The 20269-nt window shown below is 43.6% G+C and overlaps 1 protein-coding gene across 3 annotated transcripts; it reads left to right on the forward strand.

Annotated features, from left to right (window-relative positions):
- Nucleotides 1-262: 262 nt before the first annotated feature.
- RABEPK (Rab9 effector protein with kelch motifs) lies at nt 263-20054 on the forward strand. Of its 3 annotated transcripts, none has more exons than XM_090274718.1 (8): nt 263-303; nt 4632-4690; nt 8229-8386; nt 11395-11547; nt 15132-15293; nt 16518-16667; nt 19301-19450; nt 19737-20054. In XM_090274718.1, exons 2-8 carry the CDS (start codon nt 4638-4640, stop codon nt 20027-20029), a joined length of 1119 nt encoding a protein of 372 aa, XP_090130844.1. In that variant the 5' UTR covers nt 263-303; nt 4632-4637; the 3' UTR covers nt 20030-20054. The 3 variants fall into 3 exon arrangements, with proteins under 3 accessions (XP_090130844.1, XP_090130843.1, XP_090130842.1); XM_090274717.1 differs by lacking the exon at nt 263-303 and adding an exon at nt 3443-3493; XM_090274716.1 differs by lacking the exon at nt 263-303 and adding an exon at nt 3561-3856.
- Nucleotides 20055-20269: the final 215 nt, after the last annotated feature.

The following is a 20269-nucleotide window of genomic DNA, read 5'->3' on the forward strand; positions in this document are numbered from 1 at the left end:
CACGCCCCTCCCCTTGTCTGGCTGAACTGGGACTGCGGGCCTGGAGGGGCCCCTCGGGGAAGGCGGCGAAACCTGCTGGGACCCGTAGTCGTCTGCCGCGGGGAGGGCTGGGATTTAGAGTTTTGAGTAGTGGCCAGATACTCCTCTTTTCCTCCCGTTTGCTTCCTCCAGACTTTCCCCTCTGGGGACCCAGCGAGGCTTTTCCGATCAAAACGGTGAAGCAGGTGACCCTAACTATTCCCTGGTTTCTCTTCGCTTCGACCGATTTAAGCATTGTCACCCGAACCTTTAATTAAAAATTAGGTAAGCCTAGCCATAGTAACCTGTTTGCACCTTTCCTGAGCCTTGTGAAAATCTTCCTAAATCTGTGGCAGAGATGTCAGGCTACGAGTCCTTCGGGCTGGAAGGAAGGGAAACAAATAGGAAAGCGTTATTATGCTAAATGCTATCTAATTGCTGTTTTTCTGTTTAATTCTCATAACGACTAATAGAAGAGTAAGACTCCGAGGGATTAAGTGACTTGCCCCAAATCTGAAAGGAAACGGGTGGCGGGAGCCTAGATTGGAACACGGGTCTAACTGGTGTAAGTACACTTCAATGTGAGTCTCATCGGGTCAGGGAGTTTCTGCTGCACCTTCAGCGCCAAGAACAGGACCGGGCACTTCGTATACTCTCAACATTCGGTTCATTCAACAGCTTTTATTGAACACCAACCATATGCCAGGTGCAGTTGTAGGCACTTGTGATATTTAGCAAACAGAATAGACAAAGATCCCTATCCTCAACCAATAACTACATTATAGTAGAGGAGACAGAACATAAACAATAAAAAACTGTACAGTGTATTGAAAGCCAAAGGAGCTGTTGTGAATGTAACTAATTTTTACTTACAGGTAAATTATATGTGCTATATGATGGGGGAGTCATTCTTGTGCATTTTTAATTTCATTAAAATGAGGACAAAGGCAACATGGGTAGAAATGTAGCTTCTGTGCTCATCTGCGTCCTTTGTGGCTTCTTTCTGTTAGGTGCTCTTTTAGGAAACAAAGATGCAACCATCGAGGCTGTAATAACAGTGTCTGATTTATACAGAGATGATAAGAATAGTACTTACCTTATAGGTTTGTACTGAGTTTTAATAGAGTTATCATATGGAAAGGGCTTAAAACAATGTCATGTACGGAGTGAGTGCAGGGTGAGGGTTAGATCCCAGTATTGGGTGGGCCAAGAGAGGCCTTTCTGAAGAGCTAACATTGAAGACTTTAGGGGGCAAAAGTATAGGGAGAATATGCTTAGGGTTTCTTGGAGGAAACAATTCCAAGTGAGAAAGAGATGCTACTGTTGTTTGACATTTTTAAAAATTACAGTCCTCCTTGGAAAGCTGGCAATTCACTTTTCATCTCTGAACCTCAGTAATGGAAATGAATCCTACTTAAAATACTTGCTAAAAATTGGGAAGGAGGACAAATAGAGTGCTTAAAAGGAAATTGTCATGAGCGTCATTGCTTTCCTTGCTGATACGTCAGTGAACAGGTAGACAATGAAAGCAGATGGTAACCCCTTCCAATGAAAGTAGGTGGCAGTCCTCACATTACCAAACTGGTTGGCAGTAAGAAGCTCCATTCTACAGACCCACCTCATCCGATGAATCTCAGTGTTCACATCCAGAGCAGAGAGAGGGAAGCATCCCTGAGTGTTGAGTGAGTTCTTAGAAGAGTTAATAGACACATTGGGTGATTTGTTACCAAAACAGTGTGCAGAGCTTACTGACTGGAATATGTTATTAGTCTGCCTTGCACAAAGCAGGAGATATCAGCTCCTGGTTCTGCCATTTATGTGTTAGTCATTTTAATTTCTCTGGGCCTTGATTTCCATTATAAAAATGGACCTCAAAAGTTCCTTCCAGCACTTTCTGAAATGCGATTTCTAGTCTGAAAGCCTAAGTCCCACAATGAAAACTGGTTGCTCTTTTGCCCACAAATCTCTTTTAATTTTTGTTTATGCACAACTCCAACGTGGCAACTTAAAATGGATCTAGCCGAAAGACGTGGACATCACAGCTTTCTACAGCTCTGAGCAGAAACCTCTATCTAGATGCACATAGACATATGGCAAAGCCAACCTGACCTTGATTTTCTTTGCTGAAGGAGAGCAGAATAACTGAACACTTCTAAACTCCTCTTTGGCAGACATTCAGTGGAAATTTTCCCATTAATATGAGAATTCACAAAGACTCTAGGTGTTTGAAACAGGATATTTGAACAGTGAGGAGAGCTGCAAACCTCAGATTCCATTTCATCACTAAATTTTCACTATGGTTTCAAGTAGCTAAAACATATACCAAGTTGGTTTTTCACCTGCACTATTTAATCCACTCATCTATGAGATAGGTATTACTATTCCCATGGTAGAGATGAGGAAATTTAGGGCTGGTAAAGGGTAATGAACTGGTAATACCAGTGTTAGATGGTTAGTATTGGAGCCTGTATTTGAACTCAAGCGTGTCTTTCTACTTCCCACTATGCTACCATAGCTCTATACTTCAGGAGCCCCCGTTTCCTTCCTTAGCTGTTTCCTGTATTTCCTAGGTTACTGGCAACAGCCTTCCCAAGTGATCGTGGGGATCTGTAAAACGGACGTAGGTGAGCCACCTCTACATTTTGAGGAAAGCCACAGAGAACCTGTGGAGACGAGAGATAATGCAGATGAACACTTCCCACTCAGGACTGGTGCCTGCAGTTGGTTTATAGCTAGGAATAGCCTTACACTTCACAGAGGACCAGCTCTGCACCACGAGCTGGGCACTGAGCACTTCATACACATCAGCTCATATATTCCCCATAACCTGTGACAAATCTTAGCTCCATCTTAGAGGGGCGACACTGAGGCCCGAAGAAAGCAATTTCCCCAAGAATAGGTACTCTCATTGATGAACTTTTTATTCCTTGCCTGCTTATTTGTTTTCCTGTTTAATCTCTCTAGTTCGACTGCAACCTCCAGGAGGCCAGGGCCTTTGTCTGTCTGGTTCACCATAGTGAACCTACGTTCCTGCCCTAGTTCCACGCGCTGATTCTGGAATGAGTCAGCTGTTTAAAGCGCCAAAGCTTGAATTTTTCTCTTTCTGAAACATTCTAACAGCCGCTGGAACCAAAAACGTCCTAACCCTTTTAGGACAACCCAGAAATGGGTCATCCGAGTAGACGCCCAAGCCCCGGCATTTCTCTCTTAAATCCTTTCCCCGTAGCCCTGGTGTAGTGACTCTGTGGGCCCTCCCCGAGAACCGCCAGCCTATTTGGTTCCCCAAGAATGCGCCCCGGTTCGTAGAACCCCTCCCCGCCCCCTTTAAGGGCGATCCCTGGAGGCCAGACCCTGCAGGCGGGAAGGAGGGGAGCGGTTGGCTGCCTTGTCTTCCGGGGTCTGGGACGCGGCGGAGGCCCAAGCCCCGCCCTCCCTGGGGCGGAGCCACACCCGAGACTGGCGTAAGCCGCCGCAGGTAATGCGGTCTGGGCCTGGGGTCGTCCCACGCGGCCCTGGGGCGGGGGTGGCTGCATCCTTTAGGGGAGTGGGCCCCTGCCGGATAGGGAGACCCTCCTCCGGCTCTGGCCCGGGCACGTTGACCGAAGGGAGCCGGCGTGTTCTCTCCCGATTTGTTCTCCTATCTCCTGTCGCTGTCACGCAGGGATGGGACTGGGGGTTATCCCCGCCCACGCGAAGTTTATCCCACCGAGCTTTTAGGCTTTGGGGACAGCAGTCAGTAGCTTCGGCCAAGGTTGGATTTATCCATTCGTCTCCCAGAAATATTACCCGTTTTCTTCATTCACTCATCCTTCACTCCTACTCTATGCCGAGCCCATGGGTAGGTTCTCCGAAGGAATACTACAGGCCCAGCTCGCTTGGTTTTTAGTCTAGCGAGGGTTCGTCTGGAATCTAGTCTAAAGACGTTAACACAGCTAATTGCTTTCAGGGCGATCTCTGCAATGATGATGGTTTAATAGATACCTTCAGAGGGAGAAGAAAGTGATTTGATGTTAACGGAGGAGAGTTCATTTGAACGGGGCTGTGCAGGCTGACTAGGAGTTTGCTAGTTGACAGGAAAGGAAGGAACATTTTAGATAGGGGAAGCAGCAGGGATTAAAAGTTATGAAAGGGCTTGTCGTGTTAAAGGTACAATAAATATAGCAAGAACAACTAAATATAGCAAGAAATTGTGGAGATAAGTTCCTGGAAAAAAAGATTGAGACCAAAAATCTTCGAATGTGATGATGAGGCCAGGATTTATCCTAGAGTTCTGTATTTCTCAGCCTTTTAAAATGTTTTATCTTTTGATAAGCATAAACTTGACCTCTGAAAATTTATTTTGATATATGCTTCTTCACCATGAAAATTGCAGATACACAGAAAACTTAAGCTAAAGCACTTATGTAATTGTGTTAAGAAAGTTGTGTTACATTTGCATCCTAAATACAACATTATATCAAAAGGTTGGTAATGCTTATTTAAGTTCATCAGATCCTAGAACTTGGTGTATTAACAGGAAAGGTTTTAATGAGGGCAATGACCTAATTTGTTCTGTGTTTAGATAAAAGATAACCATAAATGTCTAAAAAGTACCTTTCTTTTCTTGTATGTAGGACACCATGAAGCAGCTGCCAGTCTTGGAGCCCGGAGACAAGCCCAGGAAAGCAACATGGTCTGTAAGGAAGGATCCAGACAGAAAAAAACATAATTTTTTGCTTCATTTATAAGTAGTTTACTAACATATTTAAACATCTATGAAAAAGGGAAGAGATGAAACTGTTTGCAGTTTCTGGTAATTAGACTCAAACTGTCTGAGAAGGTCTTCAGAGGAAAGATAGCAGGGCAACAATTATCAGAGCAGATGTTGATTTTATTAAAATCCATTTACCAGAAAGAGGAAGGCACTGGCCATCTGGCATCCTCAGCTTCAACACTGTGTCTTCCCCTCAAGCTGAGACTCATTGTTAAGATTTTCAGGGAATAGGATTTGGATTAAACTGGCTTCACTGTTTCTTGGCTGCTTGCTCAATCAACCCTTCATTCAACGATTAACACTGGTCTGACAGGGGCAGCTGCTCTGTAGGTGCTGAATGTACAAAGGTGAATAGTCTCACTGTAGTGGGAGCTACAGACGAAGCAGGTGATGGTGATGAAATGTGACCAGTGCTGAAGCAGGGCCCACACAAGGCTGCAGGGGGGGCGGTGGGGGGGGGGGGCAGTGCTGAAGCAGGACCTTGGAAGAGAGTCTTCGATCTGGCTTCCCTATGTCCACTCTTGCTCTCTACACAGCATAAATCTGATCATGGCATTCCCAGGTTTAAAACCTTTTTGTACCTCCCCACTGGCCTGAGGATCAAAACCAGAGTCCTTAAAATGACCCACTGGGCCCTGCATGATCTGTCCCTGCCTGTCTTTCCAACCTCAAATCCCTGTACTCATCCTTTGTTTTCTTTCTCTTCCTTAACATGCCTTGCACTGTCCCTCTCGGCAACTGTATATGCTGGTCTCCCTGCCTGGATCACTCTTCCCCTCCATCTTTCATGCCCCTCTGCCCAGCTAACATCTACTCATACATCAGATTTCAGTTCAGATGGTGCTGCTTTAGGAAGCCTTTCCTTACTGTCCCCTTTCCCCACCTCTCCTTACAGGGTAAGGTGCCCCAATGATATGTTCTAATGCTCTATACCCTCTATTCCTTTATAGTGCAATTGAATGAAACGGATATTTGTGAAATTATCTGTTTAATGTTTCTCTTTTCAAAGAGTACATAGGGCTGTGACGGCCTGAAGTTTTTTGGTTTGGTTTTTTTTTTTTTTTTTTTCTTTTGTCTTATTCATTATGTATCTGGATGCTTTGTGCTCTTGGGTAATTATTTAACCTTTTTTCTCCCAAGATTTTATTTATTTATTTATTTATTTAGAGGGCAGGAAAGGGAAGGAGAAAGACAGGGAGAGAAACATTGACATGAAAGAGAAACACTGATTGGATGCCTCTTGAATGTCCCCAGCCAGGGACAAGGCCCACAACCCAGGCATATTCCCTGACCAGGAATTGGACTGGTGACCCTTCACTTGCAGTACAACACCCAACCACCTGAGCCATGCTGGCTGGGGCTATTTAGCCTTTTTAACCCTTTGAGAGCCATGCGTAATTCAAAATTTGGATCAACATGAGAAAAAATTATATTGATATATAACCTGAGGTACAAAAAAAGAGAACAAAACATAAAATACGAATTATTCCATTGTTATTTACATTTATAGCCATCGAAAACAGAGTCACTGGGAGTGATGCTGGGACTTTTGGGAAAATTTGTCATCATCGCTCACAGCAACGTTGGCACTCAAAGGGCTAAGCCTTGGGTCCTTAGTTATAAAACTCAGATGATGATATTAGAACTGTCCTCAAAGGGGTTTTCTACAGATTACGTGGAACTGGGGTTGTATTGAAGTTAGCAGCATGCATGGTGTGTTGTTAGTAATTATTCAGGTGGTAATGGGATCTGTGAATCTGGACATTAGAAGAGGGATCTGGAAAAGAAATGGAGACTTTAGTATCCCGCCATGTAATATGAAAAATAGATATACTTATTAAAGATGACATAAGAAACATTGTACACAGGACAATGACACCTCAGTCCCCTTCACAGTAGGCACCTTGGGACCTCACACAGTTCTCCCAATTGCCATCAGCTGCCCCATCATATTTTCCTGACTCTCGTCAATGGTCTGAAATCTCTTCCTTTTCAAAGGCGATTTTAGTTTTGGGAAGAGCCAGAAGTCACAGGGCGCCAAATCTGGGCTGTAGCGGGGCTGAGTCACCTGGGTGATCTGATATTTCCCCAAAAAGAACTGCACAAGATGTGATGCATGAACGGGTCAGTTGTCATGATGAAGCTGCCAGTCACGAGTTGCCCATCGCCGCGGCCTCCTGAATCATCTGAATGATTTCTGCAGAGGCACGCTGGAACTTAATACAAAATTCGATGTGGATTTTTTGCTCTACTTACTCACTCAAGGGCATCTACCACCCCCCTGAGGAGTGCAGCGAAGGCATCATTGTTCCCGCATGCATATTCCAGTCTACTCTCCTTGGCTACCAGGTTACATCCATGTGCAAACCATTCTCATTTCATAAACAATGGCCGGAGTTTTTCTGGACAGACCTCATATATAGATGAGTGGTAATCGAAGCCCTCAGTAGAGGTAAAACTGATCAGGCAAGCAAACATAGACTGAGGAGAAGACAATCCAAGGGTACTGAGGGTTAGGAGAAGGCTGGCAGGGAAAAGAGAGAAGGAAACAGAGCAGCCAGAAAAGTGGTAGAAAACCAAAAGGGAAGGGAGTGGGGCAGCTAGGTAAGGAGAAGGTACAAGAAGGAGGGAGGAGCCAGAGAGGTCAGATAAGACAGGGCCTCAAAAATAGGAGCAGAATTGCTTTTTCCAACCAGGAAGCTTGAAATATGCTTTCTCAGTCGTAATTCAGAATAACTTCAGACAGCAGAATGGGTCCTGTATTTGACTTTTTTAAAGGCCTAGCATTGGCTTCCATCAGGTCAAGCTTTAGGAATAATTGAAGAAGCTCTGAAAGTCAGTGAACCTGGAGAGTATTACTTGACAGCAGGAAGCATCCCTGGGTGGTGGCAAGAGTGTTGGGGCTGGAGGTTCCTGCGTGATGGCACATAAAGCTCTAGCCGCCATTTACGGAGCCTTTTCCTCCACTGTTACAAGACTTCACCTTACTCCTCCCAGATAGGAACTACTGCCATCTTCATTTCACAAATAAGGAAACCGGTTCGGAAAGGAAAGTGACTTCCAAAAGTCACACATCTAGAAAGCACCTGAACTGGGACTTGAACTAGGGCTGTCTGAATCCACAAACTGCTCGGAACTACCATCCTGTGCTCAGACACACCACTGAACTTTTCTGGGTGTCAGTTTCTCTCTGTACCAGATGCGGACAATTGCTATCCCAGTGCATCACCGTTAGGTTAATGTAAGATGAAAGTAATGACAAAATTGAAAAGTCAAAGTTTAGGTGCAAATGGAGGGTGCTGTTATTAGGGAAATAATGCTTTGCTGGATACAATTTAAAGTGTCTGTGTCTGTATAAGGCCCTTTATTCTTATGAATATTTCATGAGGAATGGAAAAAACACACTGCTGCATTTATTCTCTGGCCAGGCCTCCTGAATACATCCTTCCTTTGACAGGTACACCTTGACCCCCACTGGAAACAGCCCATGTGCTCGCGTTGGCCACAGCTGCTCGTATTTACCCCCAGTCGGTGATGCCAAGAGAGGGAAGGTCTTCATTGTTGGGGGAGCAGATCCAAACAGGAGCTTCTCAGATGTGCACACCATGGATCTAGGTAAGACCAGCAGCTGCGGAGCACGTGCCCCGTGACCAGACAGCAGGGCTTTGCGCTGCTGGCCATGACCAGAGCATTCCTAGGAACCCCAGTTCAGACCAGACCGCAGGGTTTTCCTCTAAGAACATAAACATCACTGAGAGATCCCTAAGGTCTCAGCAGATCCCTGGAACACATCCACTCAACTTGTACATCCTTGTTTGGGGGAAAATTCTGTATGGAGCCCTGGACATCCAGCCATTTATTTATTAAATATTTATCTGGGAAACATTGATGACTTCATCTCCTCTTCTATCCACATATCCAGGTAATCACCAAGTCCTAAATATTTCTGTCTTCATCCAGGTCTGTCCATTTCTGCTACTGCTATAGTCCAAGAATTGTTATCTGTCAACTAGATACTACAGCAGCCTTCTCTCTGGTCTCACTGCTTCCAGGTTCACCCCCGCTACAGTGTATTTTCCATACCTAGCCAGAGAATATTGTCTGAAATACAGATCTGACTGTGTCACTCTGCATTTCAAGCCTTTCCCCGCTTCATTTCTTGGTTTTCCCAAACCCCCATTTGCTACACTGAGTATCCTTCAGATTCTTGAACACATCTTAAACTTTGGTCTCCAAACTTTTTGCACATACTATTAGTATTCCCTCTGCTTGACGGGCTCTTCCCTTTCTTATCATCTGGCTACTATGCATCTTTCAGATTTCTGATGTTGTGATGTCTAAGAAATACATATTTAGTCTTTGTTCACAGCTCCTGGCTCACTGCTCCCAAACCCTTGGGATTTCTTAAATATTGAGGGTGGTAAGTGTCTTTTATATTAATGAGGTGACTTTTGGAAAGTACCTAAAGATCTGGGCTTGTCACCGGGAGATCCAGTGTGGTGATTAGAGGGTTGGAACTTGCAGTGATACCTTCCCTTACTTGCCCTACCTACCCCACCCCCCCACACACAGGGCAGGGAGAGAGGCTGGAGGTTGAATCAGTTGCCGGTGGCCAGTGATTTAATCAGTCATGACTATGTAATGAAGCCTTCATAAAACCCCAAAAGGACAGGGTTCAGAGATCTTCCGGGTGGCAAACACGTGGAGATGTGGGGAGAGTGGTGCACCTGGAGAGGGTGTGGAAGATCCATGCCTGTTCCCACACGCCTTGCCCTATGCATCTCTTCCATCTGGCTGCTCCCGAGTTATACCTTTTACACTAAACTGTGATTGAATAGCGTGTGTCTCTGAGTTCTGCGACTTGCTCTTGCAAGTTAATTGAACTTGATGAGAGGGGAGCATGGGAAACTCTGGTTTATAGCCAGCCAGTCAGAAATACAGGTGGCAGAGATGGGGGTACAGACTGGGGCTAAAAGTTTCCATCCTCTAATCATAGAGTTGGTTTCCTTGGCAACCAGCCTCATCCTTAGAGGCTTTCACAAGTCACCTCGTTAATATAAACTCAGGAGTGATTGACCGGGGCTTGTTACGTAACACACCTTTACAGATCTTACCTCCTAGGAAAATCCAAGGGTTTTAGGAACTCTGTACCTGGAACTGACAAAGGTCAAATATATATTTCTGAATATACATCACAAAGTCACGGCCACCTTTTCTATTTTCATAGTATCCTGGACTTCCCCATCCTTATCTCTCTTCACAGCCCTTATCTCACGTGTTTGTTTCTCATCTGTCTTCCCCATAAGCGTAAAAGCTCCTTGGAAACGGGAAACATGGTTATATTGCCCATCATTGTATCCCCAGCCACTAACAATAGCACTTGACACAGAGTAGGTGTTTTATAAGTATTCGGATGGATCGATGGATAAACAAATAAGTTAACTACTATTTACTCTACACAATGGCAGAAGAAAACTGGTGCCTCGAATGTTTCTTAAGGCGCACGTAACATTGCTGTTATCATTTTAATCTGAGTTGTCTACCAACCAAGTGTGAAGAAGTCTACATAAAAAATTGAAATGGTTTGGCTTCTCTTGACCATTCTGAAAGATCTGACATCAGTAGGCCTATATGTCTGCGTGGCAACAATTATATGGAGCTGAGCTGCCACCTATTGATGGGGTTCTTGGGCCCCAGTTTGCCGCATTACCTCCACTGCTGTGTAGGCATTTGGATTTCTACTCCCTCCACTAGAATTAAAAGTAAATTAAGTTTCTTCTGTCCCTAATTCAGTTACATCTTTGTTGTCACCTCTTACTAGATTTGTGACTCTGGCTAACCGGTCTTAACCATCTGGGCTTCATTATCCGGTAACAGTGATTCAGGTGGCAGTTGTAATGATTCAACAAGATAGGCCCATGAAGGTCCTTTGTAAGTGATTTACTAACCAAAATAACTAATTGGTTAGATATTATTCTGTGAATTTGTTTTAGCCAGAAATCATTCAGTTGTGGTTAACAGAAACTTTTAAACCAGCAAAAAAAAGAAAAAAGGAGGAATCCAAGGGCAGGAAATACAGCCCAGCCTCAGGAGAGAGAGGAAGCAGGAATTAGAAAGCTGTAAAAAAAAAAATCTGCTTTCTCCCTCACTGTCTCTGGGGTCATCTGCTTCTTAATATAGATGTTTCATTCTTCTCTCCTCTGTACTTTGGCTTTCTCTCCCTCTCCACAGGTGGTGGAAGAGGGCCACCCAAGTCCAGGAATTTCTTTGAATTTCAAGCTCTTGGGAGGGAGGATCTGATTGGCCCATTTGGAGTCAAGTGGCTACCCTTGACCCAATCAGCTAAGGCTAGAAAGCCAAGGTGTTGCAGTACAAACGGGTCTTCTGGGTTCTACCCCTGTGGTTGGGAAAATGGGGGCAGTTTCCACAGAAGAGGGTTTGTGGACAGTCCCAAACTGTCTAATGTAGAACTTTCTGGAGTTTGACCACGTTCCCTTTAAGTAATTCGATTCTTGTTCACTTATGCTTTTGACCGTCTTCTCTTCACTGCCCTCCCCCAAGTTTGCCAAGCAATCAAAGCAGTTGGCAGCCCCAGTCTAGAAACTGGGTGAAATCTTTTCCAGGAACACACCAGTGGAACTTAACCACCTCAGAGGGCCTCTTGCCTCGGTACGAGCATGCCAGCTTCGTTCCCTCTTGTGCACCTCACAGCATCTGGGTGTTTGGAGGTGCCAACCAGTCAGGAAATCAAAATTGCCTACAAGTTCTGAATCCTGGTAAGTAGCCAAACTTATTTTATTCACCTAAATGAGTAAATAAAATTCCAATTTTATTTCCTGAAGCAAAACCCACTTGGATTGTACTGAATTATCCATTGAACTTTGCTGACCTCATAGAAAATAGGAATTTTAACTTCTAGTAGAATCTGAAAATAACAGAATTATTTTGTTTTCCTAGTAACGTGTACAATTATCAACTCATTAAAAGCCAAAGCTGGAAGAGACTTCAGAGGAGAGCTATGCCAAGCGGGTGATCCATCCATGTCCAGGGGAAGTGACTTTTCTGAAGTCTCTAGGGAGTCAGTGACTAAGCCAAGCTAGACCCTGTAACTTAGATCAGGGTGGTGATTGTGCTTCCCAAGGGACATTTGGCCATATCTGGAAACATTTTTGGTTATCCCACCTCGGGGAGGTCAGAGGGGCAGTTTGCTATTGGCACCTAATGGGTGGAGACCGGAGATGCTACTATATATCCCATAATGCACAGAGCAGTGCCCCACAATAACAAATCACCTGGTCTGAAATGCCAATAGTCCTGGCTGGTGTGGCTCAGTGGATGGAGTTCTCTGGTTTGGTTCCCAGTCAGGACACACGACTGGGTTACAGGCCAGGTCCCCAGCTGGAGCTGTGTGAGAGGCAACTGATCGATGCATCTCTCACATGCATCGATGTTTCTCTCCATTTCTTTCTTCCCTCCCTTCCTCGCTCTCTAAAAGTAAATAAATAAAATCTTTAAAACATAAAATAAAATAAAATATATTTCTGTTAGCCAAAAAGTGCAAAGTCCTGACTAGTCTCAGAGGAGGCAGTTTAGGAACATCTGCTGAGCAGATGTTGCAGAACCACTGATGAGAGGTGGACTTATCTTTTTGTTAGTTAAAAAATTGTTCTTTTTTTTTTTAATAAAATTTAAAATAAATATTTTATAAATAAAATTTAGGCCCCGGCCAGGTAGCTCAGTTGGTTAGAGCATCATCTCAATATGCTAAGTTTGTGGTTCAGTCTCTTGTTGGGGAACATACAAGAATCAGCTGATGGCCCCTGGCTGCTGTGGCTCAGTGGATTGAGTGTCGGCCTGTGAGCCAAGTGTTGCTGGTTCGATTCCCAGTCAGGGCACATGACTAGGTTGCACGCCAGGTCCAGGTCCCCAGTTGGGGGCGCAAGTGAGAGGCAACCACACAGTGATGTTTCTCTCCCTCTCTTTCTCCTTTCCCCTCTCTAAAAATAAATAAACAAACAAATAAATAATTTTTTAAACAAAGAATCAGCTGATGAATAAATAAATAAGTGGAACAACATATTAATGTCTCTCTCCCCTCCTCCTCTCTCTCTAAGAAAAAAATAAAGTTTAATAAATATAGTTTATATTCATTGTAAATATTCGAAAAGTGTAAGTGGACAAAAACCATCCACAATGCTATGATATTAAGGCTTTTAACATTTGTGTGTTTCCTTTCTGTCTTTTCTCTGCATTTTTATAAGCCTGAGCTCATACTATTTAACCCCTACACTATTGCACCTTTTCCCTTTTAATTTCATAATTACCGCATAAATGATGTCCTATTAACAACAGTGCTTGGTTAACATCATTTTTAATGGCTGCAATAACACTCCATTTTATGACAATAGCATAATTCTCCTGTTTTTTAATATTTAGGCTATTTTCATATTCTTGCCATTATAAATTACAAAGCAGTGAACCTCTTCCCTCCAAAGACATATCTCAAGTTGATGTCTTAGAATTCATGCCCAGAAATTTTTAAAAACGAAGTGAAACACAACTTTAAGTCTTTTGATAGGTGCTCTCCAATTGCTCTCCAGAAAGATTGTTCTAGCTCACCTCCAGCTGTGTTTAATAGTGCTTGACTCCTGACTGACATTGCATTGATTGTTTTTAAACACTGCTCATTTAATTAGGCAAAACAACTTGGATCTGAATATTTAAATATGCATTTGTTAATTACTAGTAACTTGGACATTTTTTCCACATGACAGTCAATTCTTGCCTAGTTCCCTCGATTAACAATAGATTTATTTGCACAATAGTTGGTCTTCTCTGTCACTTTGGGATAGTAATAGTTCCTACATTGTTAAGCTTGGCAAGGATTTAAATGAACTCAATATCTGGCACAAGGTTAATACTCAGTAATGGTTGTTGTGGTTGATGTAGCTATAGTTTGATGGAGGGAAATTTATCTGTTACCCTGGCCTTTTGATTTTCAATGATGGCAATTATTTAAATAAAATACACCAAGGATTTGTAAAGCCTCTATTAAAGGAATTGATTTTACACCAGATCCCTTTCCTTTCCTAGAAAGTATAATTTGACATCTTGCCCAAGAAATATGCAAAATGAAAGTGAATCATTAGTTGCTTTTGTTGCTAAGGCAAGTCAGTCAAATGACTTAGGACTCCTTTGTGATTATTTGTGTTGGCGTTTGACTTGGCAGCAACACCAACCCAGGATCTGACCCTGGGATCCGAAAGCTCCCCAAGCTCTGTAGTTACAGAGACATTTTTATTTGGCTTTGGAAATAGGCTGAGACTTGTCTGGTTTCCAGATTCGTGTCTGAGCTCCACACATATTACAAATGCTTCATGGGTCACTTTGTGTGTTGGACGAAGACTTTTACCAAAGGCACAGACTTTGCCAGGCAAGAAATAATCCCTGGTGTGTTATGGAAGAGCGAGTGTCGGAGTCTTGACAGATCTGAGTTCAAACCCCTACTAAGCTACTCACAAACGCTGTGACCTAGGGAAAGGATTTACGTTGTCTAAAATTTAGTTCCTTCATCTGCAAAGTAGAGATACTTCCTGCCTGCCTCCCAGGGTTAAGTGAGGACAGTGGGGATGGCAGAGTGCTCTGGGCAATGATTCTGCACAGGGAAGGTGCTCAATTAATGCGTCTGTTTCTGTAAAATTCACACTTCATCCTGAAAAGAACTAAGCTTCTATACACTTACCCAGGGGATAAAATTTTATTCTCAAGTCTGAAGAGTGGAAGATACTTAGATATTGGTGTTATAGAAACAGAATTTGAATCCCAGCTCAACCATTTATTAGCCATGTCACCTTAAATGAGTGATTTCATTGATCTCTGCTTAATCCCCTGATCTGTAAAATGGGAAACTAATACACTATTTAGCACCTGCTATTTAGTAAGGACTAATTTCTGCTACTGAAACCATAAAAACTCTGTCTACTTTCTTTTATTGGTCACATATCCTGGGAAATTGGGCACATTTGCTTTCTAGCAGATGTTGGGTTCCTGTGACTGGCACGGGGCAGGAGTCAGCAAAGCGGAGGAGGCCTCAGAGAGGATGTGTTAAGGCCCCCAAAAGCAAATCAACCTCATTCTTAATTGCGCTTGGTGCTTCTCAGTCTTGGAGATTTGGGTCTACCCGGGGAAATTCTAAGAAGCTTTCCCTACCCATCCTTGACTTTGGCATGAGATCACTGCCTTCACCTATGCTGCCCGACTTGGGGGTTGGGGTTTGGAAGGTGACCCTGCCCAGCCCCAGAGTCAAGGTCAGAGGCCCCTCAGTCTGGGTATTTTAGGACCTCCCTTCTCTCTGGAACAGAAACTAGGACTTGGACCACGCCAGAGGTGACCACGCCCCCACCATCCCCAAGAACATTCCACACATCTTCGGCAGTCATTGGAAACCAGCTGTACGTCTTTGGGGGCGGAGAGAGAGGCGCCCAGCCCGTGCAGGACGTGAAGCTTCATGTGCTTGACGCAAGTATGGACGGGCGGGCACCATGGGGCTGCCACTTACAAGGTCACAGCTTACCTGACGTGGGAAGCAGAGGTTAGGAAATGCCATCCTGGCCAAAAGTCTCACTTCTAGACTTCTTCAGTGTAACCCGTAGCTGATATCGTTTTCCCACAGCAAAATTTGCATTTAAAAAGTATAAATGATCAGTTTTAAAAATTTGAACAGTATAGTTCACAAAGTAAAAAAGCCAAAGTTCCTCCTTTAGCCTTTCTTTCCCAGTCTCCAGACAGAGGTAGACACTGCTGGCAGTTCCTAATTTCTCCTCCCAGACTTTCCTATGCATTTATAAATCATGCACGTAAGTGTATATGAACATGTATGAATTTTGAAATTATATAAAAACTTAAAGCCCTGACTAGTGTGGCTCAGTGGATTGAGCATTGGCCTGCAAACTGAAAGGTCTCTGGTTTAATTCCCAGTCAGGGCACACGCCTGGGTTTCAGGCCAGGTCCCCAGTTGGGGGCGTGCCAGAGGCAGCTGATCGATGTTTCTCTTGCACATCAATGTTTTTCTCCCTTTCTCCTGCTCCTCCCCCTTTCTCTAAAAATTAAAAAAAAATTTTTAAAAGAACCCTTAGGTTTATTTAAAATAAAAATTAAAAACACACCCATGGACTCAAATTGTACATACTGTTCTGCAGCTTGCTTTTGCAGGGGCAAGATTAGAGCTTGGTGGGTGAAAGCATGAACTTAGAAGCCACATGACACCGACTCAGGACCAGATCTGAGATGTACTTTCTGCATTACTTTAGCCTACTTAATCTCTCTAGGCCTTAGTCTGCTAATCTGTAAACAGAGGTAGTGACCATGCCTACTTAAGGATATTGTTTTAGTAAAAGAACACTCGGAAAGCCTTCCTTAGAAGCAGCAGACTCATTCTTTTTAATTCTCTGGCAGGCCTAGGTTGAAGCTTAAGGGAGGTTGTTTTTCATTCAAAGCCAAGAACAATTTCCTCATGCCCAATAGAAGGAGCAGACATGTTAGGCAGTGAGCCCTCCAGTGCCGGGAGTGTCCAAGCAGAGGTTGTAAAGAGAGGGGGGCCTGGATTGGGTTGGCAAGTCGGAGTGAATGACCCCAAGGTCACTTTCTGGTTGGAGGGTCTGCTTTCTGGGAGGTGAGACTTGGGCGTAGTTCTCGTGTTCTTGCTTCATAGCTTTGTCATCTGATGGCAATGAATTTACTTTTCTAGACACTCTGACCTGGTCACAGCCAGAGACGCTTGGAAAACCTCCATCCCCCCGGCATGGTCATGTGATGGTGGCAGCAGGGTCGAAGCTCTTCATTCATGGAGGCTTGGCAGGGGACAAATTCTATGATGATCTTCATTGCATTGATATAAGTAAGTAAGGTAGAGGGCATGGGGGCTTGTCTGCTTAAAATTAAGTAAAATGTGCTTTGATAGAATATAACCTTGATCTGAGGTGTAGGTAACTTGACCAGCCAGAAGAATCTTCACTAGATTCTGTCAAATGTGGCCTGAATACTACTAAAAATAAATACAGTATTCCGTCACTTATCGCGGGTATTACGTTCTAGATACCCCCCGCGCACGCAATAAGTGAAAATCCGCGAAGTAGGAACCTTACATTTATTTTAGTATTTATATACATTTTAAGGCTTTATAAACCCTTCCCACACACTTATAAACCGTGCCCAGTCCCTTATTAACCTTTCCCACTCCCTTATTAACGTTTTCCACACTATTATAAACACTACTTATGTTCTTAAACATATTCTACGCTCTTAAACCTACTTAACTTTAACAACATATGTATACAGTACCGCAAAATCGCACAATAAAGCGAAAAATCCACGATAAATAATTAAATATAATATTTTTAAAAATCCCACGATACAGTGAGGCCGCGATAAGTGAACTGTGATATAGAGAGGGACTGCTGTAATAAGCCCTGGCTGCTGTGGCTGAGTGGACTGAGTGCCAACCTGCAAACCAAAAGGTTGCCGGTTCGATTCCCAGTCAGGGCACATGCCTGGGTTGCAGGCCAGGTCCCCAGTTGGGGGTGTGCGAGAAGCAACCAATCAATGTATCTTTTGCACATCAATGTTTCTCTCCCTCTCTTTGTTCCTCCCTTGCCCTCTCTCTAAAAGATAAATAAAATTTTAAAACAAATAAATAAATGACAATAAAAGCAATTGTTTCCTGAGCATTTGCTACGTACCTAGCTGTCATCTCTTCTCTTTCCAACTACCCTGCACTTTCATTAAAATTATACTTTGTGTTCCTCAGCTGGATTTCTTTCAGGCATTAGCCATTAACCCCATGTCCATGAACGGCATAAAAAACTTCTAGAGTGTCGTCTGGGGGTGGACAAACAGAACTGTCATGTTATGTAGTTAAAATACATTGGGAAGAGGAAAGTGAGCAAGAACAGGACATGGCAATTGTCTTTAAGTGTCTGAAGGGCTGATGTGCCCTGGAGAGCCTGGACTCATTCTGGGTCATTCTTTCAGGCTGTGAGCTCCCTTAGAATAGGGACTTGGTCTCTTTTGTTTCCCATTTTATTTCTAGCACTTAGCACAGTGTCATGGGCGATGAGTGCGTATCTATTAGGGACTAGAAGGATGAAAAGATGAACTTGTTCTGGGTTGGTCCAGACTACAGGAATTGGAACAGAAGGCATGAGAACTGCTGTACAGTGTGTCCAGCCACCTTGCCAAACAATGGGTTCCCTGGTTTGGAAACAACTGAGGCCAGGTGACATTGGCTGGGATTCCTGCATTGGCTAGAATTTTGGTTGGACTGGGTGATTTTCTAACTCTGGATCCCTGTCTTGAATTGACAGGTGAAAAATATCTTCATAGCCCTGGCTGGTGTGGCTCAGTGGCTTGAATGACGGCCTGCAAACCAAAAGGTCACCATTTCAATTCCCAGTCAGGACACATGCCTGGGTTGCAGGCCAGGTCCCCAGCTGGGGGTGCATGAGAGGCAACCAATCAATGTATCTCTTCGCACACTGATGCTTCTCTCCCTTTTTCCCTCCCTTCCTTTCTCGCTAAAAATAAATAAAAAAAATATTTAAAAAAAATTTTTTTTTCACAGAAGCATTTCTTATAGGCAGTGAAAAGAGGTTTGAATGCTTATTTTTAAAAAGAAAGTCCTTTTCTTTTGTGCTGAGGAACTTCCTCTTTTTTTATCCACATAATTCTCTAAACCTAAAATCCAATGATATGCTGCCTTTTTAAATACTTGTTTGAAAAGATGCAAATATCCCTGCAAACATAGGTTGGGAGTAGGTGCTGAGGCAGCAAGTTACAGTATAGAGAACACAGGTTTTGGAGTCAGACCTGAGTACAAGTCCAGTTCTGCCACTCGCTAGCTGTGGGATCTTGGACAAATCTCTTTCCCTCTCTAATCCTGTTTCATTATTTAAAGTGTCTAGCTAGACTTGCAGAGTTGCTTTCTATGGAACTGTTAGTATTTAAAACGTGCACATACGTGCATGCACATGGAACCTCACCTACTTCTGGGCTCCAAAGGTAATATCACATTCCTTAGTGTGCTCTGAACATCACCTACATCAGAATCAACTGGGCTGCCCTGGCTGGTGTGGCTCAGTGGATTGAGCACCGGCCTGCAAACTGAAAAGTCACTGGTTCAATTCCCAGTCAGGGCACTTGCCTGGGTAATGGGCTGGGTCTCCAGTTGGGAGGCAAGAGGCAACCAAGAGATGTTTCTCTCACACATAGATATTCCTCTCCCTCTTTTTCTCTCCCTTCCCCTCTAAAAATAAATAATTTAAAAATATACATAGTATTCCTCCCTCTCTGGATGACCCAAACAGGACTTCACATTCCCCCAATTCATTTTTATGGGCACTAACCTTGCTGTTTTACCTCTCAGAGCTCCTAGTCAATGACATTCAGTGATTGGTTTGTGAACTGCGGGAATCTGACAGATAGGTTTGAAACCACGTTCCAGGCCATAGTGTCCCCATTTCTTTCTCTCGGCAGGTGACATGAAGTGGCAGAAACTAAGTCCCACTGGAGCAGCTCCCCCAGGCTGTGCTGCCCACTCAGCTGTGGCTGTCCGGAAACACCTGTATATCTTTGGAGGGATGACTCCCACAGGAGCTCTAGACACAATGTACCAATATCACATAGGTGAGCAGGTGTTCCCTGTGGGTCTTTATAAACAAACATGACTTTTTTTTTTAAGTACAAAAAAAAAAAAAAGAAAGTGCCACTTTTTCAGTTTGGTCCCTCCACATCTAAATCCAAGGGAATAAAAACCAAACTTTTAGGAAATTACATCATCAAAGCAGTAACACTGCCGTTAGTTTTTGTTATTGTTCCTTTTATTTCCTATATCTTTTGGGGCTCAGGTGATACAGCAAACCAGAGCATTTTTGGAAATTTGTTAACACGGAACCTTTTTTACCCCCCTTAGAAAAGCAGCATTGGACCTTACTTAAATTTGATACTTTTCTACCCCCTGGACGATTGGACCATTCCATGTGTATCATTCCATGGCCAGTGATGTGCACTTCTGAGGAGGAAGATTCAAACGCTGCCACTCGAAACTGTGATGCTGAGAAAGGGGATCCCACTGACAAAGGCGTGACCCAAGGCGGCGACTCCCATGAGGAAAGTCAGACTGGCTCCCTGCTCTGTTTTGTGTTTGGCGGGATGAATACAGAAGGGGAGATCTACGATGACTGTATTGTGACTGTAGTCGACTAATAAAACCCAATTTTGTTACTTTCAATTACTTTCTGAAAAGTTAAGTGAAACCTTAGCTGTTTTATACCTCCAAAATATTTTCTGCACAATACAACCCTCTTGCTCTTACCTACTTTGGTGGGTAAGGAAATGAACAGGATAGCCCAGTGCAAAAACCTCTATTATATAAAGGGTTTTACCAGCGACACAACCTAGGTGAGATTGGTTGCCAAAGATACTAATCACGAAAATGTTGAAGAA

The sequence above is a fragment of the Furipterus horrens genome, unplaced genomic scaffold, assembly GCF_987537825.1.
Source record: "Furipterus horrens unplaced genomic scaffold, mFurHor1.1.pri manual_scaffold_4, whole genome shotgun sequence".
In the NCBI taxonomy this organism is placed as follows: Eukaryota; Metazoa; Chordata; class Mammalia; order Chiroptera; family Furipteridae; genus Furipterus; species Furipterus horrens.

Coding starts and splice junctions, on each gene's coding strand:
- RABEPK (XM_090274716.1), top strand. Junction 15,294..16,517: donor GCTTCATGTGCTTGACGCAA/GTATGGACGGGC, acceptor TTACTTTTCTAG/ACACTCTGACCTGGTCACAG. Junction 16,668..19,300: donor TCTTCATTGCATTGATATAA/GTAAGTAAGGTA, acceptor TTCTCTCGGCAG/GTGACATGAAGTGGCAGAAA.